Consider the following 26,982-nt stretch of genomic DNA (forward strand, 5'->3'; position numbering starts at 1 on the left):
CTAAATGCCAATCAGTTAATTTTCTTTTTGTAGCCCCGGACTTTCTCTTCAGGGGTGGGTCTAAAGATTCCCAGCAGATCTCCTGGAGCAAGGAATTAATAAGGGACAAGTCCACTCTAATATCTTGGAGGCTTCTGAGTTATTTCTTGAGGGCAGCTGCTAATACTCTTTTTCTAGCCACATGCTGCCAACCTTTCTGATTGCTTCAAAGTGTCAAAAGGCAGAAATGTCAACTAAAGTTGCTGCTATGGGTTATTTCCAGACTAGCAGGACTGGAGAGAAGAAGCAAAAGAGTAGGACTGTAAGCAGTCTCTGGAACTCCCTTTTACCAGCACTAATGCCAAGTGCATTAAAAGGTTAATGTAAAAAAATCTAGTGTCATCTCGTTGTGTCCTTTTCTATCTCCTGCAATTGTATGAGTATGGATTCACCTGCTCGTGCAATCAGGTGCTGCTGATGGGGTGTAACTGCCTGAAGAGGGTGTTGGCAGCTGCCCTCCATTCCTGCTGCAGGAATGTACTGCACATTGTCAAAGCAACACTGCTACGGTCTGCTGATTCCTGCTATGGGGAATTTAACACCCATTACATAAGGGATATTAGGCATCGCTTCTGCCCTTAGGCCCTCACACTAGCCCATTTTCATGCATAAACCTCTTTCTGCTTCCTTCTGGCCCTTTGACTCTCACCAGCACAGACACTGCTCATGGCAAGCCCACATCCTCACTGTCTGCTTCAAAATTTGTTGCAAGGGTCCTGTCCTCCATATTCCTCCCCCAGCTCTTTGAGGCAGAAACACGACCATTTCCAAGCCAGACTAAATAATTGCTCAGAGCCAGTTGACTTCAGGACTCCTGACTTTTATAGCTGGTCTCCACGCTGGCACCACAGTGAATTCATGTGAGCATTCGGTCCATTTGTAGTAAATTATATGGTCCTTCTCCTTTTGTTTTCCTCTTTATAGGCAATTCTCAGGAGTTGTACTGCAGGGAAATATTAGCCAGCACAACCATCAGGGGAAATAGTAACCAACATGACTGATTCATTATAATTTCAGGGCTCCTTTCAACTCCTCCAAACTCACAGACTCACCAAGGGGTCACACCTAGAAAAAAAATTGTCGAGCAAGAGTAATGAGAAATCCTGCCCAGCTCACAGCACTGAGGATAGATGTGTGATGGATAAAGAGCAGAAGGAAGACAGAGTGGGAAAAGGGTGTGTGTGTGCATCTGTGTGGCTGTGTAAGCAGCGTGGGTGAAGCAAGGGGACAAGAGCTTCAGCATGAGGAGGAAATAAAGCAGGTAAGTCCACAGCGACCCTGATAACCAGAAATTAAATGCAGGCCTAGAGGTCAGGATTTTTACCCCTGTTCCCAGGCTAGTTTTTGACCTGTTTCCTTCAGCCGCACAGATACATTGGTTTTCTCAGCTTCAGTTTCTTCAACTGAAAAAGGACACTGCTGTCCCAGGGATGGGGTTTAATATTTATTTATTTCAAACTATCTGGTGGTGCTCTGCAATGTGTTGTTTTGGCTCTCTGCAGTCTGTCATGGAGCTGACAGACCACAGCAAAACAGTCCTGACCCAGGAGGCCAGCAAGGCTACGGGGAGGCTTCTGCAGACAGCTCAAGTGCTGCTTTTGCCTGTGCCCAAAACTGTCTCACCCAGAGCCAGGAATAGCTGCTCCTCTGCTTACTTTCCCTGACAGCCCGGTTGTGATAGCCATTCTCAGAGTGTGCCTCACTCACACTGATAAGGCTGGGCCCTGATTTATCACCTGATATAAAGGAGAACATGGCCATTTTCCATCCCGAGCAGGGCTGAAGGAAAGGAGGTCCCATGCCCACCTCCTGGGGAGCAGCACAGAGACGTGACCATGCACATTGTTTTCACATCGTTCCTCCCAGTCCTAAAGAGGAGATCCCTTTTTATCTTAACTCTTTGGCTTGTTTTCAGGTTACCAAAACCAGGCTGACAGCACTCAGGAAGGATTCCCTGTACTGCTCTCCTTCTCAAGATGACCCAGCTTTTGTCAGCCCAGGCTTTGCCTTCCTATTACAAGATGCCACCACTTGCAGTGTGGGAACAGACCCTCCAAGAAAGGTCCCCATTTTGTATGTACTGAGTGCTAGGAGGGCACATCATTCCAGACCCCAAAAGGTACACCACTGATTTGCAGAGAGTTCCAACAGCAACATTAAAAAGGTCATAAACAGAAGTGAAAACAGGAGTTGCAATCACCCCCTTGCCCTATGTGTGTCACAATCCAAACCTTCCCGCCACGGATTCACCAGCACACAAGTTTAAAACTTTTCTGATTTATTAGCAGGGCTGAGGTGGGGAAAGGGAAGGGAAGCACCAGGGGACTTACCCTGTGAGCTAGGATACACAAGTGGTTTGAGCAAAGAGCCACAGAGCCAAACGCTCCTGCAGCAACCTCTGGGTCCCAGGCCAGCAGCTTGTCAGGTGCAATTGCTGTGGCCTTTGACATCTTAGGAAAAGCATGAAAATAGCTGCTGAAGCCACTTCTTTCTGTTTCTGACTGCATTTTTTTTTTTTTTTTTTGTACTCATTCTCAGTCAAGTTGCTGCCCACTCTGCTCCTGAGAGAAGGCTGCATAATTGGTTTCTTTTTATCCTCTGCCTGGTTTAAGTCCTTGGGTTGCTTGGACAAGATTGGTGGGGCAGAGAAGTATTGTCCTCTCTTTTTTTAAAAGTCAATTAAGAATAAATCACTATTTTTTCTTGTTTTTAGTGGGTTGCAAAGGCAGAGGAGTTCCAGTCAAGGTCGTGCAGTCATCACATCCATATTCTCTGCCCTGTTTCCTTTCTCTTTCTTTTCTTTTTCTTCAGCTCTTATGGGCTCTGCTGTCATCCTTACACTGAATAAACCCAAGCATATATCAAGTGTTACTTGACTAGAATCTAAGGCCTGAAAAGTGTGACATGATGTTTTTGTTTAGGAAGAAAACATAGCTCAAGCTCATAAGCTTGCACTTGCTTGATGTCCTCTCAGGCACCCAGAGCATCATTCCACATTTATTGCCTGATCTCCATAAAAATGATTGGCTCCAGAGAGGTTGCACTGTATGGTGCTACAACAAAGAGATAACAGGGCTTTGACCCCACACCTTCATAAACAGTCCGTAATACCCTTACATAAGGTTTTGAACACACAGACATAAAAGCAAAACCTCTGACTGGAGACAAGCACTGCCATAAATCTTGTAAGCTCAGCTCGTGAGGTTTATGGACTGCATCAAGCCCAGAGGATTAAGCCACTGATTTGATAATTAACCTGGGATTTGATGCTGCTATGTATTATGTTAGGCAAATGCTCTGTTTACTATTTAAATGAGTTTTCATGTTCTTTTTCACACCTGGGAGTCAAGTGAAACATTAAGAGTCCGCTCTTGCCCATGGAGGAAAAAATGCATGAAGGGAAAGAAGAAAGCTATTTGCCGTGATTTTACTAACAATCATCTCAGGTATATAAATGTAGCAGCTTGACAAGCCTTTGGCCACCAGAGCAGTGTTTGTGCAATAGTTCAGCTTTATTTTAACTTCTGTAGAATAGCTCTTAGGAGACTTGAGGAGAAAGATGATTTGGTATTTAATGCTTTGACCTGAGACTCGGGAGACTTTTATTCAGCGTGCTGCTGCCTGCACAGATCAATGAATTTCTCTCTGCCTCTGCTCCTCATAACAGCAGTTTATAAGCTTTTTGGGGGACAAAACTCAGACACTTGTTTGCTGTTAAGGATGATGGAGCATCAATTTGGTGGAACCTTTTGGTGCTATTATTATCATTCAGTAATGTTAAGGAAAAAGAAAAAAAAAAAAGGAAAGGAGAACAAGTAGCTGCTAGAAAGTGCACAAGAGGGGTGGTTTTCTTGTTCTTTGAGTTGGATGCTCATGTGTTCCTTGCATGGGGACTGAGTGGACAGGGAGCTTTGATCTGCTGCGTGATGGTTACCAGTGCTCTGAGAAGTCTACCAGGCTCACTGCAGATGGAGGTCATCACTACTACCTCATAAACCAAGTCCAGCATTTATGAGCGATGTGTCTTATCTGAAGAAAGAAGATAACAAGCCGGGATTGAAATTCCTCCAGGACTTTGGTGTCTTGCTTCATGCTGGTGTAGTAGAGACTCGCAGCCAGGATCAGCACAGCGCAAAAGGAGAGCCCCAGGAGCACAGGCAGGCCAGATGATGACCTGTCATGGACTGAGAAGGGGTGGGGAGGAAAAAGAAAGCAGCATTATTTTAGTGTCATCTTAAACACTTCCCAAATCTGACCCCCCACTGATGCCTTTGTCCTACTTTTCTGGGAACAGCAGGGTACACGGGGCTCCAATTGTGAATACTTCTCTAGGCATCAGTTAAGTGATAGCAGGTCACACCTCCTGATGCAGGGTGGTGAGTATAAAAGCCCTCATCTAATGGTGCATTTAAAGAGTTTAATTATATACAATATGAACAGGATTACCATAGCTAATGTATAATCTCAATTTTCCTTCCAGCAATTATTTTTTATACCTTAAAGCTAAATGTTAAGTTACTAGGAGAAAATTAAGACACCTTACCTAATTATTTAATGCCTACAAATGTTCCACAAAGAGAGATCTAGATTTCTGTCCTTTTCCCTGGTACCTCAGCCTGTTTGGGGCCTCTGCTAATTACAGAAACATCTGAGACAAGGCACAGGCGCATTTAGAAAGCTCTGGCTGGCTTAACCTCTCTCTAAGTGCTAGGTGTGCTAATTACACTGGAACATCCTCAGTGTTTGCTCTTATGCAGGAGGACACTGTAAACATTTTTCTTGCCTGTTAAAATATAATTAAAGGATGTTTAAAGTGCTATAGGTCAGGCATAGTTCATGTGTGGAAGTCAATGGGCTACGTTTAGCTCTCTGATGTCCATGCAGCTATTTAGAGGTGTCTCAGCCCTTGTATGTGTGTATCCATCCATGGGCATCTGGGATGCAGTTTGGTTCAGATCTGTCTGCTTTGTTTGGCTGCATACTCATTGCACCATCAGTATTATTTTATAAAACACTTTGAGTATTAAACATGCAGTATAAAACCAAATTCACGCCTGAATAGAAATCCAAAGTGTGCAGCTATTTTCCTGCCATATGCACATAATCAATAAGAAGATAAAAATGTGGCAAGGATTATTATGGGTAAAGGACCAACATTAGCTATAACATATTTAAATTAGCTTCTACTACCAGCCCTGGAATACACAGCAGTCAATTAAATTGTCATACAGATGTACAGAGAGGAAGGTAAAAAGTCGTAAAACCAAGCAAGAAACCATAATAATGTATCAAAAAGTGTATTGGGAAAAGGTAAAATGTTAATAGGCAGTCATTTTATAGCTAACCAGAAACCAAATCAATGTCCCATAATAGGTCTGACTGAATTATTTGCAGCAAATAATTTATTCCTTTGAATTTATCCTTTCTTTCTGTTTGCAAATTATCCATGAGCAGACTTCAATTTTTATAAATTTGATTATTTGGTATTATTCTATGAATGGTTTTTATGTAAGTATTTAACCAGTGAATTACTCACCACTTTCTGCTTATGCAGAGGTTTTTTTTGATTTGGAGGGTGGCATTTACGCTGTTTGATCTCCCAGGCCACATGATACAGCTCCTGGCTGGGTGGCTGCCTGCCTTTCAAAGCATGGAACCTGTCTGATGAGTGTGTTTTGTGAGAGTGAAGCTTCTGTAATGCTCAACTGCCTTTCAAATCAGCCTGTTTCTATTAAGTGCTTAAAACTTTGAAGTGCTTAAAACTGTTTTTCATCTCATGAAAGTTACTTTCTATGTCAAATTTTTGGGTTATTTCAGATGCAAAATTGTTTTTTTCATTATATCCTTTCAACATAGGAATATGCTTAGCCCAGAGACATAAAAAAATAATGTGGAAGAACAGTCCCAACCCAAAAATAGCTCTGAGCTATGCTCACACAGCTTAATCACACTGCTACAAATGTGTCCTGGAGTGTGTGTTTGCTCTTTTCTAAGTTGCAAATTGAAAAAAACCACGATGTTTAAATTTGTTGAATTGTTTGTTGGAACAGCACGTTCAGCCCTAGCCATGTGTCCACACACGTAAGAAAAAAAGCAACTTGTCTGTGAGAAAAGCACTGGACTGGCATTCAAGAGATTATGGTTCAGGTCCTGCCTTGGCCCTACATTTCCACTGTTACCTGAGGGATGTTTGGTCTTTACTTTTCCACCAGACTCCTTCCTGCCCACAGCACCTTGTTCCTTTTGGCCTCCCACCACTACATCTCTGTGTGTGTACGTATACATGGATATATGTACCCCTTCCCCTCTTACTGCACTGCATGCAGAAGGGGCTGGATTTTGGCCAAGACCTCTAGAGATGATCGCCATCATAATAACACCCAGATACACACATTTCCTTGGGGGTCTGTGAGGCTGCTTGGCCTCAAACATCCTTGTAAACAAAAAGAAAAAAAAAAAAAAAGATTATTTTTATTGTTTCTACCCCACCGCCAGTGTATAAATGAATTGTCTCTTCCCCACATAAGAAAGTCAGCAGGGAGAACTAGTGTTTCGCTTGGGGTGCTTTCCCTGCATATCTTAGTGAAAAACCTGTACCTATTTCATTGCCATAAAATATATTAATTATATTTAAATTAAAAATAGCTTCAGGGATTTCATTTTTGTTTCCACTATTTGTCTTGCTAGATGTCTTGTTTAAAATACTGCAGCAGACCTCATCAGCTCTCTGTGCTTCATGTGCTGAGAAAGAAAAAGCAACAGCTGCCAACCTTCATTTTTGGAGGTTTTATTTGCAGAGTTTATTCCCGCTACCACAAAGCAAACTCAGGTTAGTTCCATGAATGCCTCAAAGTTATAATGTGAAACTTTGACTTACCCACTACGTAGTCACAGCAGGAAATAACTAGAAAACAGAATAAAAATATTCTTACACACTTGGAAAGGGGGTGTCTCTTTGCTAAAGATAAAAGAAAAGCATGCACTGGATGGTATTTCGGAAACTGCCTGTCACCCTGCAGACACTGGGCAACTCCTTACACTGCTTTTGGCTGAATGCATTTATGCCAGATGAGGATCTATCCACCCCATGCAAATATGTAGATATAGGTGCGCTTCAGGAAAATGAGAAAAAATATTGTATGAGGAATTTCATAAGCAGAGATTGCTGCTGTTGCAGGATGGCCAGAAGTCAGCTCTCCCAAAAATAAAAAAACAACACACACACCCCGCAGAACAAAAAAAAAAAAACAACAAAAAACAAAAAAAACACAAAAAACACCTCTTCCTACTCTGCATCATTTCTAGAAGAGAGATGAGAGAGACCAGAAGGCTAAGAAAAGAATGAAATATAGAAAACAAACCCGACTGCAAGATGCAACTCTCATCCAACAGCATCCTGGAACTGCCTCTGCTTGGCGGCTGGGGCCCAGATGCAGTCCAGGATGAAAAGTCGGAAGCATGGAAAAATTCCACTGGTGCCAGCACCTTTCATCCTACCAGTCTCTATTTTAATAACGTTGCATGGACAAACAGCAAATCATCTAAATCACAGTCTGTTTGTAACACAGAATATCAGTTATGAGTTGGGACATTTCTCCTGTCCTCATGGAAGAGTCAGAGTCTTTCCTATCCCTGCAGCTTCCTGTGGCTTGAGCACAGCTGCGCTGAGGTCAGAGCTGGTGGGTGCCAAAACCGCATCCCAAGCTGGACTGACTGCAGGGTGCCAAGCATTGATCTGGGGGCACAGACCCTGGCAGGGAGCTGAAAGAGGTGTTGCATCTCATCCAAATCCTGCTCCTGGGCAGTCAAAAGAGCTTTGAAGAGTTAAGGGCTGACTCACTGATTCTTCCCATGTGTTCAGTTTGTATAGGAAAGCCCAGGCTGTGCCAACAACCTTATCAAGAAACAGTTTTTAACTCCTAGGCACCAGAAGCAGCACACTGCAAAACCAACAAGAAGTCTGTATACAGACACAGCAGTGGATGCCAAGCCTTGTTTTTAGAAGCTGAGTAGCAGTCCAGGCAGGTGGCTGACATGGAAATTTCTGTCACCTGTGTTTTTGCTGGCAGATGTATCAAAACCATACAATTTTAGCTTCCTACCAATAAACACAATTTGTCTTAGTCGGGTCTGTTAGTGAAAGCCAGAATAAAACAATTATTTGGTTATGATCTGTATTTAGCATGTGCAGAAGTGCAAACTGAATCCTTGTGTTAGACCTCAGCTTCAGGTCACTCCCAGCTGTCCTACCCACAAGCTGTTATTTTGGTTCATGAGTGAAAGACCAGAAGTCATGTTAGCTGTGTTGTTACTTGGGCACTCTTTTTTTGCAGAAAACAATACATCCTGGCTGCTTTTAATCCCAGTGGGCCAGTCAGGCTCAGATCTTTACTGTTCTGCCCCTTGCCATGCAGGCTGCTCAGAACCATCAGAAGGTGAGCTCCCTCCCCAGTATTACATCCTAGTTACCCAGACTGACGTAAGCACATTTAAATTTGGTTTATTTGAGATCCCCTATGAATGATAGCAGTGTTCTGGTGTAGACCTGGTGCTTAGCCAAACCCACAGTCTACAATGGTCCCACAAGTTCGCCATGAGCAGCCTGAGGCTGCTCTAACCTGGGCAGGCAGGGGAATGGACCAGGTGCACTTCTGCAGAGCACAGCACAGAAGGTGTCTGTCCCCTGCTACGTGCTGAGCTCAGAAAGACAGATAATACTAACAGAGGGGAAGGCTGATGAGGACAGACGGGGAAGGTTAAGAACTAGAAAGGTCATGCCAGAAAGCCTAATAGCTTGAGCATACCATGTTCAATAACTTCTTCTGGCTCACGAAACCGAACCCTTCTCTCTGCTTTCCGTTTTTCCCCCACAGCTTGGTCCACTGGTGGCCTTTTCCTCAATATTGAAGGAGGACAGCTACTGTCATCTGTCTAAAGAGTTGATCAAAAAACAACACATGGCCATTCAAACCAGAGTAATGAATCTAGGTGAAGCTTTGAGTTTTTGTGGCTATAATTTTACCACATCCCTCGAAGGACATGATATGAAACACATCTGATGTGACATTTACAGTCATATCGCTGTAATACGTACACCACGCCAATATAAATATCATTGTCATAGATCTTCAGTACACTAAAGCTGTCTTTTCAGGAAAAGAAAAAAAAAAAAAAAAAAAAAAAAAAAAGCTTGGATAAAGAGACAGCAAGGTTTCAGAAAGGATTTCTCTAAATTGGAGTGAACAGTTATTGAAGATAGCTGCTCAACAGACTGGGGTAGAACACAAATATGATATGAAAGATAAGATTCACATTATTGGAAGCACCTTTGAAGTGTTCTGAGCTAGGCTGCTCTGTTTTGGATGTGATATTGCCATTTAAACAACTGTAGCTATGCAACAATCTCATGATTGGACATCTTGATGGGTATGAGAAGCAATTGTTTGTCATTTGGTATCACAATTATGTTGTTGCTCTGTTTTTTCCTTGGAAGCCACACTCGGTCTTTGATAATGAAATCAGATTGCTGTGGATTCTGCCAAATGACAAAAAAACAGGGCTGCAATAATAGTAATAAAACCCTCTTCTGTGTAGGAATGTTCCCAAAGTTAACCTCCTCCCTCAAAGCAAATCCAAAGCATCTCAGTTCAGAGACACACATTGTCCTCAGAAAGTGGAGCAGCAGATGGCAAATTTTCTACTTTTCAAAGACCTAAGTGGGTGGCAGAAATTCTCCACGTTTTATTTTTACTTTAAGATCAAAGTTGTCTTCTCTACACCTCTTCCTTCTCTTTCTCCTCATGTGCCTTTTCCCCACTCAGTGGGGAAAAATCAGACATTTTTGGATGCAGAGCCCTTTCTCCGTGTCTTTCTTCCTGTTTTAACCTTCTACTCCTCAATGTCCGTTACATTTATCTAGTCAGATAGCCTTGCCCTACACCTTGTCTCTTTGGATGCTTTCCCCACACTCAGCACTTCATCCACACTCTATCTGGGCTTCAGAGGCAAGATTAAAGCCCATTACCTACAGTTTGGGGCTGGCTGACTGCCCAGGGAGGGTCCATGGGTTTCCCTGTGCATCACACATTGTATATGCCCTTTACCAAACACATGTTGATCTCATTGGCCTTGGAAGAGACACCACTATGTGCTGGATCCAGAGAGGGATTTAGGAGTGACATTGCTGGGCAGACCAAGCCTACTGGCATGGCTTTCCGGTGGATGCCTAGGCTTCCTACACAATTCACAAGACAATTATGTGTTTAAAAAAAGCATCCACAGCAGCCAACCCAATAAACAGGAAAACACATAACACAGACAGCAGGAACTGCAGGGGAGTGAGGAACGTTTTCAGATTTGATACCTTCTCCTGAGGGATTTTTAAGCCAGATTTTAGCATCATGTATCACTGGTAAGGATGTTTTCTCTGAGCTTGGGGTCATACAAACATCAATACCACCTCTGTCTCATGACCAGAGGCAGAATGGTGGAGGTCTGTGTATTTTATCCAGAAGATCAGAATCTGGAAGACCCATGCAATGTATGGGAGATCTAGAGTCAACTTCTTTCTAAATCCAAGGGACTGTGAACCCATGCCTCCTATATGCACACCTTCATCATCAGAGCTATAGTGCACGTGTGGGACTGAGGGAATCTCAGTTGCTGTCACTGAAGCCATCTTGTTTGGCCTGGAATAATTAAATATTCATTGGGACAAAGAAAGAAAGAATGAAAGAATGGCTTTGCAGCCCAGTGTTTGGGTGTTCCCTTGGGGATGGAAGAGGTCTGCTCCTATCCTTGCTCCAATGAATACTTAATGTGAAATACTTAAATATTCATTGGAGCAGTCACTGGGAACAGGGTCTCTTGTCTACCAGGTGAGTGCCCTAATCACTCTGCTGTAGCCTTATATACGCGCGCGCACACACACACACACACACACACACACTTTCTGGCATAATGAATATTTAATTATTTTGTGGAAAAAGGAAGCAGCTTCGGGGAGGCACAGCACAAGATGCCCAGCTCAGACTAGTGGTGGTTACAGCTTTGTCTGAGAGGGCTGCTCCAGTAGCACATCCAAGGAAACCAAACCTTATATTTGAAGAGATTCATAACTTCATGAGATGCTTTTGTCCATATGAGATTTTCCAAACACCCAACAGCAATGTTACATCAGAACAGAAAAACATTAAACAGCTAAGTGGTGGGGTAGCACCAAGCCAAGGAAAACCTTAACAAGGAAGTGAAATTTATAATATTTACTAGGCTTTAACAACCTATGGAAATCAAAGCTGTACAGTGTCAGGGAAAAAAAAAAGAAAAAAAAAAAAAAAAGGTACATTCTCAGAGACCCAGTGTTAACAGGTATGACAAGAACTGGAAACCTAACGAACTGTTAGTTTCAAAAGAATATGACATTAAAAACAAGACACTTGTGAAAAATTCTGGGCATTGGGCACAAGGACACTATCACCCATCAAGAGATTACTTACCAGGAGCTCCTCTGCACTATGATCAGAAGGTGGGTCTGGACATATTTGGGACATGTACTCTGGATGCCAACATGAAGCCTCCCACACAAAGCTTTGGTTGGAAAGCCACTCACTCAAAGAAATGGGGAGGACCAGGGAAAATCGTCTGGAGACCCCTCTGCAGCAGGGACTGAGTAGGCAGTGCCAGTGAGCAGATGGGAGCAGCAGCAGATGACAGAGGAGTGGAAAGATGAGTTTCCGCCCTTCATGCCAGTGTTGGCTTGGGAAGGATGACGTGGCTTGAAATGTACTCGGCAGCCAAAAATAGCACACAGTGATAATACTGGTTGTGCAGCTGGAAAGCAGGGCTTTCCTGGCAACTGGAGAGAGGTTGAATGGAGCAAATCACAGATAAACACCTACATATTTATATGCGTAAATGTAAAGTCGAGGCTGTTCTTTCCATAATGATTACTGCATTTCCATGATGACGTTGGTCTCCTTTCCTGAAAACATTCCTGATCTCAAAAAACTTGCAAGTGGCATTACATTTAATCCTTTTCTTGTTCAGAACTATGTGGACAAAAACCATGAGGAAATGTTATAGATATAGTGGGTTCACATATATCTCCCTCCAGCACAGTTATGGCCTCACTTTATATGTCTTACAAATTAGATCCATTATTATAGTAATAAAGTGAGATTTGAACATTAGACATTTCTACAGATATTATAATAAGATTATTGATAGAGAAGAGAGGTGATTTACTGTTCAACAGGCTTTAACAGCCCCTTGTCAAATGCTGAAGGCTGGTCATCATTAAATATACAATTTCCAGCCAGAAATACCTGCCATGACTGCTGAAATATGGTGGTTTATCATCTCTACAAGCACAAGCTTGAGGATTTTTTTTTGTTGTTCTTTTCTTGGAGCTATTTATTTGCTGTGAACTGTCTAAAAAAAATCCAGTTTTGTGTAATTTTCCAAGTTATATGGAGTGTCTCAAGGTGGGACCCTAGCATTGCTCCTTTCACAAGGGGCTTCACTGCAAAGTGGCAGGGAAGACCCCAGTGTTGTTCTCTGTTACAGCTGTGCATGCTTAGACCAGGCCATCATTTTTCACCTACCCTGTGAAGCAAGGGTTGCAAGATGTGGCCACTGGCACCAAGACCCAGTCTCTGCATGGGTCTTCGATGCTTGGAAGACCTGCTGTTCTCAACCCTTTCCCTTTTCATCACTGAAAGCAGTGTCAGCATGGAGGGTGTCACATTTTACTGTTCTGGGGCATTTCACTGAATGCACTGTGTCTAAAAGCCTCCCAGAGAAAAACACCTTACCTTCTCTTTCCTGTACATTGGTGTGTTGGAGGGCTTTTCCTCATGCTGCAACCGGCTCACAGCTGCAAGGCTTGTAAAACGTTCTCAAAATCCCCTCTCTGGTGTGTCCTGCAAGTGTTTCACATCAGTTATTTTTGGGATATCTAAGCTGAGATTTTGGTGGGAAAAAGTCATTTTTCAAAACTTTGCTCATGGTAGATCCTAGACAGAGAGGTGACAAAACCTTTCAAACAGTGACCCTCCAGCTTATCTGGTTCCTCCTTGCTCCCATCATGATAATCACTTGCTACTAAATAATATAAGAAGGAATTTATATGCCGACTGTGGCCAAAAATACAGGTGGAGGTGGGAAGAGGGAAGTCAAAGCCTAATATTCATCTCTCTCTCACTTACCCTACATGAATAGTCTCATTCATTTTTACTAGCGTCATACATCAAGTCACATAAAAAAGGTCTTTTGTAGCCTCTTATTCCTGAAAACAGAGGCAAAAAGCTCACAATCTTTTAAATCTTTTAGACCTGAATGAGAAACCCTGTTCTTATCTTTTTCAATGAATCTGATCTTATTGAAAACAAAGGCCCTTTTTTTTTTTTTTTAATTAATCAGATTTTTTTGAGATTGTCTTTTAAATCCCCAAAAGAAAAGTTGTTGGGTTTTGTTTGATTGTTTGTCTGTTTTTAATTCTAAATGGCTCATTTGTACTTTTCAATGTAAGAACTCTTTTCAGTTCCAGAGATTCCCCTCAAGTATAATTTTTTTTTTTATTAATTTGATTGAAAAAATATTAGGCATCTTATAAATTTTTTAATGAAAGATTCCCATCTAAATGTTAGGAATGATCATTTAATAGCACCATTCTTGCTTTTTTTTTTTTTTTTTCCCTCAACCTGTTAATTATATTGATAGTGATAGTTGTAAATGCTTGAATAATTTGTAGTTACCTGGGCACTCAAGTTCCAGTGGATAAAGATGTCAGGAGTTCAAATCTCATAACAGGGATGGATCCATTCCTGCTAAGTGCTTTTGATTGCAATTTAACCACCTAAAATTGGATATAGATTAGGAATAAAGCACAGTTTCATGCATGAAGTGAAGAATTCCGGGAAGATAACTTTCCTGGTTTCTGAAATCACTGGTAAAAAAATAATAGTTACAATACTGGAACAATTTCTGCTCTGGAAGCTGGAAGAATTTCCCTTAACATTGCCCTCCTTTTTGAAGTAATTTTTCATCTAGGCTTTGATCTCATTTCTCGCAACACATGTCAGAACCAAAGCTGGACAAAGAATTCATAAATGAATTATTTAGCTGAGGAGTGTCACCTCTATTTCTTTCTGCTAATTGTTCACAAATACATAGTGACTTTTGTGAACATATTCATTATTCAGATTTATTCAGTGGATAATTGCTGGGAGAAATTATTTGTCTGTAGATTGCTTGGAAGCATTTTGCTGTGACCATTTAATAGTAAAAATCTATCCAGGCTTTTAATACGAGACAAACTGAAAATATCTGTAACTACTGATGGAGTCCTTAAGCGTGACCAATATACTGCAGTCTTAATAAGCAAATCCCCCTTTTTGAGGACAAACTCTACTATTTCCAGTGTTACATGAGAGAAAAAGCAAAGACATGTCAAATATCTGTCGTGCCGACTTTGAATGGCTCACATTGTATATGCAAATAAGTTTTTACAAGAAAAGGGTTGCTTAACTGTTTGCTCAGCAGAAAAATAAAACAAGCCTGAACAAAACATGATTGACTTCCCAGTGAATAAGTACGAACAGTCCACACAAAGGAACTAACTGCACAGCCAGTATTTTCATGCAACACCCCAATGGAAGATGTCTAGGAAATAAACATAACATGATAAAACAATTTTACGCTCAGAGGATAGCTGTGTAACCATATGAACTCTTTTTCCATTTCCTTCTGCAGGAATAAATATTTTAGACAAGCAAAGTACTTTGTAAATGATGCCTTTGTGGGGATTCGTCTGGCCTGGTTCAATTATTTTGAAACCTAGCAATTTTCTCATATCATTGAATCTGGTTTTATTGCAAATAGGGTCATAGAAATAGTCACTCATTGTGATAATGGACTTAGTTTATCTTAACTATTAACACTTCTAGTAGGTTTACACACACATATATATTCAATATTTATGGATATGCACAGTGCATATATATTAATAATGAAGTAACTTTATCTCCAACAATCTGAAAACAAAATCACGTAATACCATACAGTGCAGGGTGCAATGGTAACTGGAAGCAGCATATCAGGATAACAGAACAGAAAAGGAATAAATAAATTAGAAGGAAGTCTTCCATATCTTCTTCAACTTCCAGAGTGTCAATTGAGCCTTTGTTCAATATTCCACCTTTCGTGGTTCTGTGTGCTCTTGATTAATAATTTAGAGATGCACCTTTTGGCAGCAAGGTAAGTTTTGTGTTTGCCAAGAGTGATTTTCCACCAGTCAGGGAATACATCAGGAAATAAAAAGGTGAATTGCCCCACAGAGCATCATTAGCTGTGTTCCTTCTTCTTTTTTCTGCCTCTGGAGAAGCAGATTTACTGCTGAAATGTGCGGAACACCCATGAGGTGTCATACGGCACTGTTTCTACTTCTCAGACCTTCCAGAAAGGAAAGCACTGCATAAATTCCAACCTCAAGACAAAAATCAGTCCTTTGGACTGTGCATTTCCATATGCATTCCATGACTGAAGGGTCTTGGTTAGCCTGTCTTCTGATGGTCACTCCAAAATGGGGTGTTTCTGAGGAACTGGAAAAAAATCAGCCATGAAGCACAATGGAGACAGAGCAATGAATGGTCATATGTGTGTAGCCAGGTGCACTGATAGCAATCAGTTTATCTTTTCATATAATCCCGAATTCTTGTGATGCTCAGAGTCCCGTGTACCCCAGTGTGTTTGTCCCCCAGGAAGGGCAGTTTGTTCAGCCCAAAGCACAGCATCTCCAGTTCTTGTGGTGCTATATGAAGGAACCACAAGGTTATTCTCCCACAGAGACATTCTCTTCTGCATTTATATATTTCTACCCTGCAGTTTTCCTAATGACCTATGGCTGTAAATTCCCCTTTGAAGCAGGTAGGCAGACCTGGGGCCACTTATCCAGGAACTGTAGGCCTGGATTGCCACTCTGCCAAAATTAGATTTGTCACAGTCACATCACATGTAGCTGTCTGATCCAACACAACAAAATTTACTTCTGAAGCCAGCACCCTGGCTGTGCTTGTGGATGTAGCAGGTACCTTGGGGTGCTGATCATCTACCTGGGGTTGCAGCACCAGTTCCAAATCTACAGCGTGCAGGAGCTTGCTCTGGTTTTTCAGCTGAGCTCTTCTCCAGGGCAAATACACAAGCACCATGCAAAATGCATAGCAAGATTTTGCATTGTGGTGAGAAGGTCCCAAGTGCAGGGCAGACTGATTTCTGGTCTGCTGTAACTGGCTAGAAATGATTTAACTCTGTTGAGGAACGTGGTCTTAATTCATCCCTGGCATGAATCCATTGATTTATAAAGGCATGGATCTGTCTCCATCTCTTAAAATTGCCTCTCTTATTCATGGGTCTTTCTGGGTAGATGTTACAAACAACCACAATGTACTTGTGATGATATATAGCAAAAAGAGAGGATTTCTGTGCTGCTGAAACGAACTTTCTAAATAATTACAGAATGATTCCACATCCATTTCATAATTAGACTCCTGAGATTACAGCCAAGCCATTATTTGTGATTCAACATGCATTTTTACTTTGGAAATATCCCATAAACCATTAGGTTTATTCCACCTGAGGTTTTCCCCTTCGTTCTGTTCATCCTGCCACTGGGATCTAAAATGTAAAACATGTATTGATTGAATAAGAGTTACCAAGTAACCGAATGCTAATAACTGCTGTTAGCTCACTGTTTCCATATCAGTCAGCCCTGTTGATGCTGAATGTGGGAGACAGACAGAGCTGAAGTGAGTGAGGTCATTCTGAGTCAGCTTTTATCACACGTTCATCGTATTTTAGCAACAAAAAGGAGTGGAACTGAAACCTCTCCTTAAAGCAACTGGGGGGTTGCTGATGGCAGGGCTGCCACCAGCCAGGAGATGGCTGAGAAGCATGAACCCACAGCCAGCAGGTGGATGGCTGAGCTGGCGTGAAATAAAAAGAGGGGCCAAAAAATATAAATAAATAAATATATATATAATGAAACGAAAAACCCTCAGAAACAGCAAAAGCAGAATTATCTTCAGTAGCTTTATTTCAGCAGCAATGACTTTGTGCTCTCTGTTGTGTTGACTGGGGCTTTCTGTAATGATTCCTCATTTACTCATGCGAGTTTTGACCAGCAGAGAAATCAGACTAGGATAATTGCAGGATATAGCCTAAAATGGGGATTAGCGGCCTTGTCTAAATCCAAGAGATATCAAAAGGCTCCCGTTGATTTCTGCAGGCCCATGGTCTGTTCTGAATGGATTTTAGAAACCCGGAAGCTGTTAATGTCAGACTGGTCCAAAGAAGGGCAGCAAGTGGGACTTACAGCAGTGGGAAGGGAAGAAGCCAAGGGAATCGTAAAGCACCTAGACACAGGCATCACTGCATAAGATGATTTGAAAGCCCTGATGAAAATGCTCTTGAGCTCCATTTGTGGTGTCACCTTGGAAGGGGATTAGATTAGATTAGTGACATGAAAGGAGAACAGAAAACTGGAGAGAATAATGGATCGAAGCATGAGAAAAGCCCAAATGAGTGAAATATGCATGAATTTGAAGGAGCTTGGATGGTGATACTGCATGATGAATATAAAAAGCAAGTGTCAAATCCTGCTGTCGTTGGCAGACACTTTACAGTAATGTTAAATATATTAAAGTCTATTAAAGCTGATATTTGTTTTGGATTTAATTTCTTGTAATTAGCATGTGAGACTCTTTCCTCCACCTCTCCACACCCTGGAGGATGGTGTTTTCAGAGTAAAACAAACGGTTTTAACAAAGAATAATTGGTACAATTTCCAAACCTGGCCAAGTGCTTCTGGAACCTATATTCACTTGGATCTCAATTTAAGCTGGGACAAGGAAACTAAACAAGGAAAAATTCAGACAGTAGATCAAAGAACACTTGTTCTCATTAGAATATATGTCAGGCTGAAAGCCAGCTATTTTTTGCACAAGTAAGCTGAAGATTTCAATTGTGTTTTTGTTCCAAGCAGAGCATTCTTCAGCATGTCTGCGGGAGTGTTGGGGGGGACCTGCTTGTGCCAGGTCAGTTGGTGTCTCACAGAAGTGTGGCTAAGAACAGGACAGGCTTGGACTGGAGAGTGTGGAACTGGGTCCAGCCTTGGTCCCTGACAGTTTTGGATCAGATCCTTAAAATAAAGGACTTTGAGCAACCTGTTCTAGTGGGAGGTGTCCCTGCCCATGGCAGGGGGGTTGTATCTGGATGATCTTTAAGGTCCCTGCCAACACAAGCCATTTGATGATTTTATGAGAAGATGCCCCTGCTAGTAGCTTTACCAGCCTGTTACTATCTGCCTTGTTAATAGTTAGAGCCCTCTCTGTTTTTCTACTTTTCTCTACTTAATTCTTATCAGAAATTTGGTCTGGGATAGGAACAGAAAGCCTCTCACCTTAAATTAGTATGTTGTTAAGAACCACCTCTTTTTCAACATACCATCTTTTTCATTTATTTTTATTTTTATTTTTAATATGGAGCATTTTATTTTCATCAGCATATTTTTCATAATCTCAAATGTATAAGCCTTTCAAATAGGCACCTCAATGAAGGAGTGGACATTACAATGCCTTTTCTTTTAAATCTAGGCAAATGCAAAGGAAAGGAATCAGCTTCACAGGACAGTTACAGAGATTGTGAATTACTGGTGTCTGAAGGGAGAAGGACTGAAACTGAGCTCTTGTTCTATCATGATTTTGACAACATAGCTATTCCCTAATGCAAGCAAAACCTGCTCAGTGCCTTGCATTTTCTCATGCATGGATTACACCTTGTGCAGCAAGCATTTCTAGGACAAGTATGGAGGCTGAAGTGCCCTTATGCTCTCTACTTAGGGCTCCTTGTGTATTGGAGAGCTGGAAAAAAAATTAGACCCCTTTTGGACCACAAAAGGGTCGTTCTAGCTCTAAAGTGAATATGATGGAAAGGTGATGCCACTACTCCTCCTTTCCAGAAAAAGACCTCTCCTGCTCTCCTGACTCCAGCTCATCAGCCCTGAGTTTCAGACTGTGGGACTGAAATAACTTTTCTGATGCTTCCGGATTTGGCAAGCTTTGTCACTTGCTGCATTAATAGTGCTGGAGCTGGAAAATTGTGTCAGCTTCCATGATGGACATATTTGACATCCCAAAACAAAACAAAAAAAAATATTAGTTAGGGATGGTATAAGACTTCTTTACAGAGCAGTTTCCTTCTATTTGAATGGCATACTTGCCCTACAAATCTTTATATTGGCCTTAAAAGAGCATTAGAGGAGATCTGATCTTGCCCCACTGTACAACCATGGGTGCTGCTGTTTCCAATTAAGAGTTCTTCGTGTGGAACCCAGGCAGGATTTCATCTCTGTTACTCACATCTGTGGGACTGATAAATCTCCATTAGAAGCAAAACTTATCTGTTAGGGCACTTTGGGTCAAGCTGCCTTTTCACTTACACACCTACAAAGATATTGCAGTGAATGGAAACTTGTTAGTGCATGTGTATAACATTTGCTCTTTGGTTAAGTGAAGTGATGAGAAACACAAAGACTGGGGCAAGGAACCATTGAATCCAAAACACAGATATCAAGTTTCTTGCCTGATTAGGGCAATACATTTTATTTTCCTCTGACTGAAGTCACTTTAATGCAAGGGGCACAATCTGCCTGTGAGGTTGGCACTCTGCTCTCTCGAGCTCTGGCTTTACTGGTTTCTGCCAAGCAGCCAAGTAATTTCATCTGTCACATTCCCACTGGCTTGTCTGCTATCACTAGCATATTACAACTAGTGAATTTCCAGCATTTTGGCATTCACAATGCACCGACACACAGCATAATCTTCTGTATAATACACTCTGCTTGCAGTACATGAGTGAAGAAAGTATCTGTCTGCTTCACACTTCCTTCTTTTAAATGAATTTTCCTCACATCCAGCAATCTCTGCACAAGGATGCCTGGTTCTCATTTCTAAGCCCTGAAGCCTGCCCACTCTTCATCTGGCCTAGGTTCATCTGGGATGTGCTGAGTGACTTTACCTGGCACTTGCCATGGTGGCAGCAAGTGCTGCAGACCTGGTTGTTCCTGGAGAGCATGGGTGAGCCCCGTGCTGGGTGCCCCTCCTGTTTCTCATAGGTGAGCAAATTGAGAGAGACAGGCTTTCTTGAAGCCTGTAAGTTTTTCTTGGATGCACAAAGTGTCCCTCAGCTAAAGAACATCCAAAAAGCACCCCTGAGACAAGAATAAGAGAATATCTCTTCTTACTGAGTTACTTACTAAGTGTCAGGCTGATCAAAGCGGAGCAAAAAACACCCTGCCATCTCTGAAAGGATGCTCCTTGCTTTAGCTTCAGCTCCTTGCATTCACAAAGTGGAAATCAAACACCCACAAGACACAGAAACAGCACTGCTTCTCTTTTTTCTAGAGAAGTGCAACTTAAATAAGAAGTATAGAGAGGTGAAAAAAAAAAAAAAAAAAAAGAGGAATTAGAGCAGGTGGCACCGGTGGTTTATGTCACTGAAACTTGTGAGCTCAGAGCTGAATGTGAGGCAATGTTTAGCAGAGGAGATGGACTGGCCCTGGAGAGAAGAAGCCAATGGTCCCATGTACCAAGCAGCCCTCAGTGCTTTGAGCCACCTGTTAACAGGGGAGTTTCTTTGCACAAAATCAGGAATGGTGATGCCTTGGGGATGAGTTCCCCAAATCTTGGCTCTGTCCACCAGACCATACAGTAGCAGCTCTGGCCCAAAGAGTGTGTAGGACTTAAAAGATTCACTAAACCTCTTGTATCTGAACTCATTGGTTTATTTGCTCTCCCCAAAGGTAAAGCAGCTGCTCCAGGATGCATATATAAAACTATGCATTTCAGATAGTTGTCAAAATCTTCTATTGCAAAACTACCTAAATAATGGCACATTCACTCTAGGCACTTTACATGAGCAAAATGGAAGGTAGTTACAGGGTTTGGGAATGGCTCTAGGAAAGGTACATAGAGCTTTCCTGATCCATGCACTGGGAGAGGCTCACACCTCCTTTCTGTACAAAGTGTATTTTTTTTTTGGGGGGGGGGTGGGATCTGAACTGTTACCTGTGTTATTCTCAACACTAATGAAAAAACAGGCTCTAGAGGATCAGCTTCCCATATTGTCTTTGTACTGGTTCTATTCAAAAAAGCCTGCAAATAAACTTTATTGCTGCTCCTAATAGTAGTTATTATTGATCATAAATAATATGCTCATTTTCATTACTCTTGTTTAAGACCAGGGCAACACAGGAGTTACAGATGTTGGTGAAGAGGCTGTACCTGCACCAGAGACTTTATAAACCAAAGGAGCAATACCAGTTTACAGAAGACTAAAGGTCTGGACCTCAGCTTCCAGAGAGGCTGAACATAAAATGTAAGGAAAAGCAAGCCAAGAAGCTGCAGAGTTTGGACAAAAGCAGCTGAAGCAGTTTTTACGATAGAGTCTTTCTCCACACCGGCCTAAGCTGGCAAGAACACAAAACCTTTTTTAGACATACCTGTTGGTCATGATGAAAAGCGTAGGCAGCATCTCATGCTAACACGTCTTGCTTGGGAGGCCTGCTCAGAAAAATCCTTCATCAGAGCAGCAGCTGTCGTCTTCCCCCGAGCAAATTCCTTTAAAGCTGTCAAAGATGCTGTAATCAGACTAGGTCATCAAAACCGGTCCTCCTGAGGACTGGAAATAAGATCCAGAGATGATCATTCAGCTGCATGGGCAAGGTCTAAAACACTAAAGTTTCCATTGAAATTAAATGAAGGGGCTGTAATTGCTGTGAAAGAAAAGCAAAGCAATCATTGGGAGAGCCCGAAAGCTTTCAAACTACCTCCTGAAATGGTGCTGCCTGTAAAGTAGGGATCTATGTACTGCACAACAGAATCTGATAGCAGAGCAAAGCTTTTACCAGGAAACCAACTTAGATAACTACTGGAGCATTTGTCTGTGTGCCTCTTGGAGCTAGGGCAAATTTTAATCGAGATTTCTACACACAGTTGAGTAGTTTTATTACTCGGCTAAATATAAAAAAGGTTAATAAAGTAATAAAAATGGATTCTTTGTCTTCCTGATTTCAAAACATGAAGCTGTGGTCAATATGTTTAATAATTTGTAAATAGACTGGAATGAAGCCCAGCAGCCATGGTGACCACTGAGAGGGGACTGCTGTGTATTTCTGCCCTCTTGTACTTGTGCTTGCATCAGCAGTTTTGCAGCTTCCATAAATTGTTTGTCAGTAAGGAAGAGAAAAGGGGCTCAACTTCTTTCTGCTCTGATGTTTACTGCAGTTGCTGGAGTTACATCTGGGATAAATTTAGCCTGGTTTTGATTAAACACAGTCTTGGCTAGAATTAAAGGGTATCAGTGTATCTGATTTTAGCTGCATTTACACTATATTGTTTTCAGTGTCTCTGATTTTAGGCTATTGATTCCATCTTGAGTAGTGGTACAACAAACAGATCCCAAAGTGTCCTTGATACTTCTCCAGTGTACTAGCATTACACCAGATATCGATTCCCAGCTCCTTCTTATCACTCTAACTAAAAAAAAAAAAAAAAAGAAAAAAGAAAAAAGAAAAAAAAAAAGAGAGTGGAAGAAAGGAAGGAAGGAAGGAAGGAAGGAAGGAAGGAAGGAAGGAAGGAAGGAAGGAAGGAAGGAAGGAAGGAAGGAAGGAAGGAAGGAAGGAAGGAAGGAAGAAAGGAGGGAAGGAAGGAAAGAAGGAAGGAAAATAAGAGAAAGAAAGAAAAGAGAGAAAGAGAGAAAGAGAGAAAGAGAGAGAGAGAGAGAGAGGGAGAGAGAAAGAAAGAAAGAAAGAAAGAAAGAAAGAAAGAAAGAAAGAAAGAAAGAAAGAAAGAAAGAAAGAAAGAAAGAAAGAAGCAAAGAAACAAAGAAATAAAGAAAAAGAAAACATCACAACGCATGGTGTGATTGTTTGGACAACTACAGAAAAAGAAAAAAAAAAGAAAAAGAAGGAAAATAAAAAAGAAGAACAAGCATCATGTCCCCTAGGTGGGAATAGCTAGGGAAATCACTGATTTGTCAGACATTTGATGTGTTCACAGGGCTCCCAGCAGCAGTGCCCTGACTGCTGCAGGTAAGGAGGGGAGGGATCCAAAGCCTACAGCAAGTATCTAAGGGGAGTTTCTTGGGAGAAAAAAAAAAAAAAAAAAGAAAAGAGAAAGCACTGTGCCCCTCTGAGTTTCTGAAAAAGATAGTTGGGGGAGAGGCTGCTGAAGTACAGGAGAGGTGGAGGTGTGTCACAGGGCATGGGGATTTCTGGAGTAATTTGGGAGACCCTGGCGCAGCAAGGCATGGGGAAAGCTGCTGCAGGGAAGGGAGGAACTGCACTCCCGAGAGGCGGATTATTAGTGATAGCAAGGAATCTGTTTCCCATGGCTGACTGTTGTTTTCATCAAAGTCCCTGAGTGTGTTTCACCCTGTTTCAGCTGGCTCTGTGCTGCCTTTTTTTTTTTTTTTTTTCAGCAGGGGACACTGAGGCAGCAGGCAGCAAAGCAACTTGCCCGAGGCCCCTGCAGAAGCCAGCAGCAGAGCTGAGCACTGGGGCTGTCTGACTGATCACCCCACAACCCGCAGGGACCCCGGGGCAAGGGACAGCTCTGAGAAGCTACTGCCAAAGGCTTCTCTTGGCTGTTCCGAGACAGCACACCAGGAGAAATCAGAGCATAAAACCCAAGGGAAAAGCTGCTAGAGAACCCGTAACACCAAAGCGCAACACCGCTGTGGTTTTGCAGTGAGGCAAAGCAGAGCATGGAGCAGGTAGCAGAGAAAAATAGCTCAGTATATATAAAGTCATGTACTTGCCTGAGCCCTCTGGAAGAGACACCAATGGCACTGAGCTCGAGTGAGCTGCAGGGCTTCCTCGGCTGTTTATCCTGGTGAAGGATATTTAACAGCTCAGGCAACTGCCTGGAGCTCAGCTGAAAAACCCCTGTGCCAAAAGCACGGGAGACGGAGCCAGCGTAATAAACACGAGGCTCCTTGACTTTTTCCTAAGTGTCTAATTATATATACATGCAGCATTCCTGGGGCTCAATTATAAGCTTAAAGTCGCTTTTCCTTCCTCAAGGTTTTGTCCCTGAGTCGGTTAAGCAACTGAGAACAAAGAAATAAGCAGTATTACCACACGGTTCCTGTGCCACAGGAGGACTCTATATTCCCGTTCCTCACCTGGCAGCCTCCAGCCACCCCAGCACTGTAATTAGAGCATCTTGCAGCCATCGAAATAGCACTGACCCTCACAACAGAACTGGCCCTCATCATGAAGCTCTCATCTGTCTCACACGACAGCTCCCCACCCACACAAATCAAGAGCCTGGAGGCGATGGGGACATTTCTGCATTTTGGCTGTGCTGCCTGGGTCCACCCATCACACCTTGCCCCTGGTTATGGGATGCTGGCTGTGCTGGAGTTTACTGCTGGAATGGGACAGAGGGGTGAAACAGGGAGCTGGGGGAAGGATGCATTTTAATTTCACATTCTCTCATCCAGGCTGCTTCTTGAATTAGTGCATGAAACTCAGCTCTTCTGTCCATATTTTGTTCAGGTTTGATTTATATGAATGTGCAGGCAGGCTGTGGTTGACTGTACAGATTGGTGATTTAAGGAGAGCCGAGACCGTGGGATGAATTAAAGCAGCCTGGTTTCCTTTAATCTGTACTGCTTGCCCTAGCTACCAGCTCCAGGAGCCATGCACTGAGCACTGGGGAGCCATCGGCGTTCAGCTCCTCGGATGTTTGCTGTCACCTCCACCTCAGTGCTGTTCCCCAGGCTCCCACTGTAGCCAAGTGAGACAAAGGAGTGCCTTTAGGAGCAATTCATCCACCCCAATTTAAATGTCCACTGCAGCAGTGAACAAGTCCCGTCCTGTTCCTCTCCCCTTGATGGGAAGGACCAGTTTGGATGCTGACACCTCTGTCTGGCCCCATCACACCTACCTTATGCTTGGGCAGAGAATTTGTTCTCCTGAAGGCCAGAATGATATTTCAATAGGTACTGTCAGGAGGTGTGGGAGTGACCTTGCACTGAACTGAGTTCCCCATGGTGAGTTTGTTGGGCTGCAAGGGGAAAGACAAGGAGGAATTACTGGGGTGCATGCCCACAGCAAAGTCCTGCTGCAGACTTACTGAGGTCAGCTGTGCACGCCCTGCCTGGGCACCTCTGCACATCTTTCTCTGTCTGCAATTTTGTTTCAGAGAGCTCCTTTTAAATATAATCCAAGGCCTTTTCCCAGTTCTGAAATCTCTCTTTGTTTATTGAATTATAATTTACATTTTCTTTTACTTTTATGGGAGGTTTACATTTTGTTGCATGTCAGCACCATACAGAATAGACATCTAAGTGGGTGAAGTGGAATTATGATTTATTGGAGGAGAGTGCATTATCAGTAAATTCAAGAGACTAAATCTGCCATGGAGAAGACTTCTTTGCTTCCATCATCAAGTCAGACATTATATCCTGTCAAATGCCCCAAGGGGCGCTTTTGCTCCAGGCACCAGAGGTAATAACTCTGCTCAGAAATTCACTGTATGCTGAAGTCTTCGTCTTATAAAGCTTTCAAGTTTTGCTCAAACTGAGGACACAATTAAGAGAGAAAAAATACACATTTAACCTTAGTCTTATCATATTTTTTTTTATTTTATTTTATTATTTTTTTTTTGGTGTAGGCTGTGAGGTTCTCTGCCTAAAGGTTTGCTCCTGGCATGCACACTTATCCCATGGTTAAGTGTGGTGCTGCTCTCTGGACACGGTGTCAGTGTGGTGGACATCAGCTGGCAGCATCCCATCAGTACTGCAATTACTTGGTCACTCCCGAGTCATCAGAATAATTACAACACTGTTGTCAGAAGAGGGATAGATGCCCTTTCCTGCCTTTATCCCCTTTCCTTTTGGATTCTGTTGGATTCTGTGATGACGGAGAGGTGGCCTCTCACTCTGGTGCTGCTCCTGGTCCATCTGCTCAGAGCTGAAAGACTCTCTCTCTCTCTCTCGCTCTCTTTTTTTTTTTTTTTTTTTGGGTGTGTGTGTGTGTGTGTGCAAGAAACGACCTCAGACAATGGTGTTTTACAGCATGCAGTCAGGCTTGGACTGTGCTGGTGCCATGACTGTGACTCCAGCCTGTGGCAAACTGCGCCATATCCCCAAGGGCAGTCTTTAACCAGAGCCCTCAGACTGGAGAGAAGCCTGGAACAAGCTGCTCCTCCAAACACCCCTGTAGCTTTTCTTCTCTTACCAGAGGTTTGGTGACTAACTACAACATTTAGCAACTGATTCTTGACCCTCTTTCAGGCTTCAAGAGTGACTCACTTGTGTACATCTGAGCAAAGCTCACACAAGCTTGTATAGGGCACTTTTGGTGCAAGCTGGCTACAGGAATACACTGTGCAGTGACTCCGACAAAGCTGAGGGAGACTCACTGAACAGCCAGCTATTTATGAATAAATATATCTTTCCGGAGGGGGAATCGCATAAAACAATGGGCTGGCAGTGGCTGGTAATTTAAAACGCAGCAGGCAGACTGTAGCTCGCATTAGTAACCTCCGAGACACATCGCTTAAATAGCACAATCAGCCCCAACCAGCTCCTTGGGAATTACTGAACCATTTGTGGCCTGCTTTATTCTTAGAGAAACTTGCTCTTAAGATGCTATTATATCTGTTTTTGTTATTTAGATAAACTTGATAACTCTAAGTGACTATGGTTTCCTTGAAACCATGTGTTTTTCATTTATAGAAAGCCACAGATAGACTGCTCTTAATATTGCATACTTCAGGCTGCTGGCAGGTTAATAATATTTAACAGTCCAGTAGCATGTAATTTATTTAATTATTTTTGTCATTTCTTTTCATTTCTGATGCGCAACTGCTTCTTCTCACC

General features: G+C 42.4%; 1 protein-coding gene across 3 annotated transcripts; it reads right to left on the reverse strand.

The window, feature by feature from the left end:
* Window positions 1-2,300: 2,300 nt before the first annotated feature.
* Window positions 2,301-24,057, reverse strand: C5H14orf180 (chromosome 5 C14orf180 homolog). Of its 3 annotated transcripts, none has more exons than XM_005031080.6 (7): window positions 23,911-24,057; window positions 21,593-21,771; window positions 13,794-13,894; window positions 12,852-12,959; window positions 8,844-8,970; window positions 6,917-6,943; window positions 2,301-4,223 (listed from the first exon to the last, which is right to left on the reverse strand). In XM_005031080.6, exons 4-7 carry the CDS (start codon window positions 12,867-12,869, stop codon window positions 4,024-4,026), a joined length of 372 nt encoding a protein of 123 aa, XP_005031137.1. In that variant the 5' UTR covers window positions 12,870-12,959; window positions 13,794-13,894; window positions 21,593-21,771; window positions 23,911-24,057; the 3' UTR covers window positions 2,301-4,023. The 3 variants fall into 3 exon arrangements, with proteins under 3 accessions (XP_005031137.1, XP_071894337.1, XP_005031136.1); XM_072038236.1 differs by having other exon boundaries at window positions 21,593-21,718; window positions 23,911-24,037; XM_005031079.6 differs by lacking the exons at window positions 12,852-12,959; window positions 13,794-13,894; window positions 21,593-21,771; window positions 23,911-24,057 and adding an exon at window positions 11,535-11,779.
* Between the last annotated feature and the right edge of the window lie 2,925 nt (window positions 24,058-26,982).

This window comes from Anas platyrhynchos, chromosome 5 (assembly GCF_047663525.1).
Source record: "Anas platyrhynchos isolate ZD024472 breed Pekin duck chromosome 5, IASCAAS_PekinDuck_T2T, whole genome shotgun sequence".
Classification (NCBI taxonomy): Eukaryota; Metazoa; Chordata; class Aves; order Anseriformes; family Anatidae; genus Anas; species Anas platyrhynchos.

Bases quoted from the DNA above. Each gene is read 5' to 3' on its own strand.
- C5H14orf180 (XM_005031079.6), bottom strand. From the start codon at position 11,588: ATGTCCCAAATATGTCCAGACCCACCTTCTGATCATAGTGCAGAGGAG. The intron at 6,944-8,843 runs GTATGCTCAAGC...TCTGTTTTCTAG, and splicing joins AGAAGAAGTTATTGAACATG to TTATTTCCTGCTGTGACTAC. The intron at 4,224-6,916 runs GTAAGTCAAAGT...ACCCCTTCTCAG, and splicing joins CTGCTGTGACTACGTAGTGG to TCCATGACAGGTCATCATCT.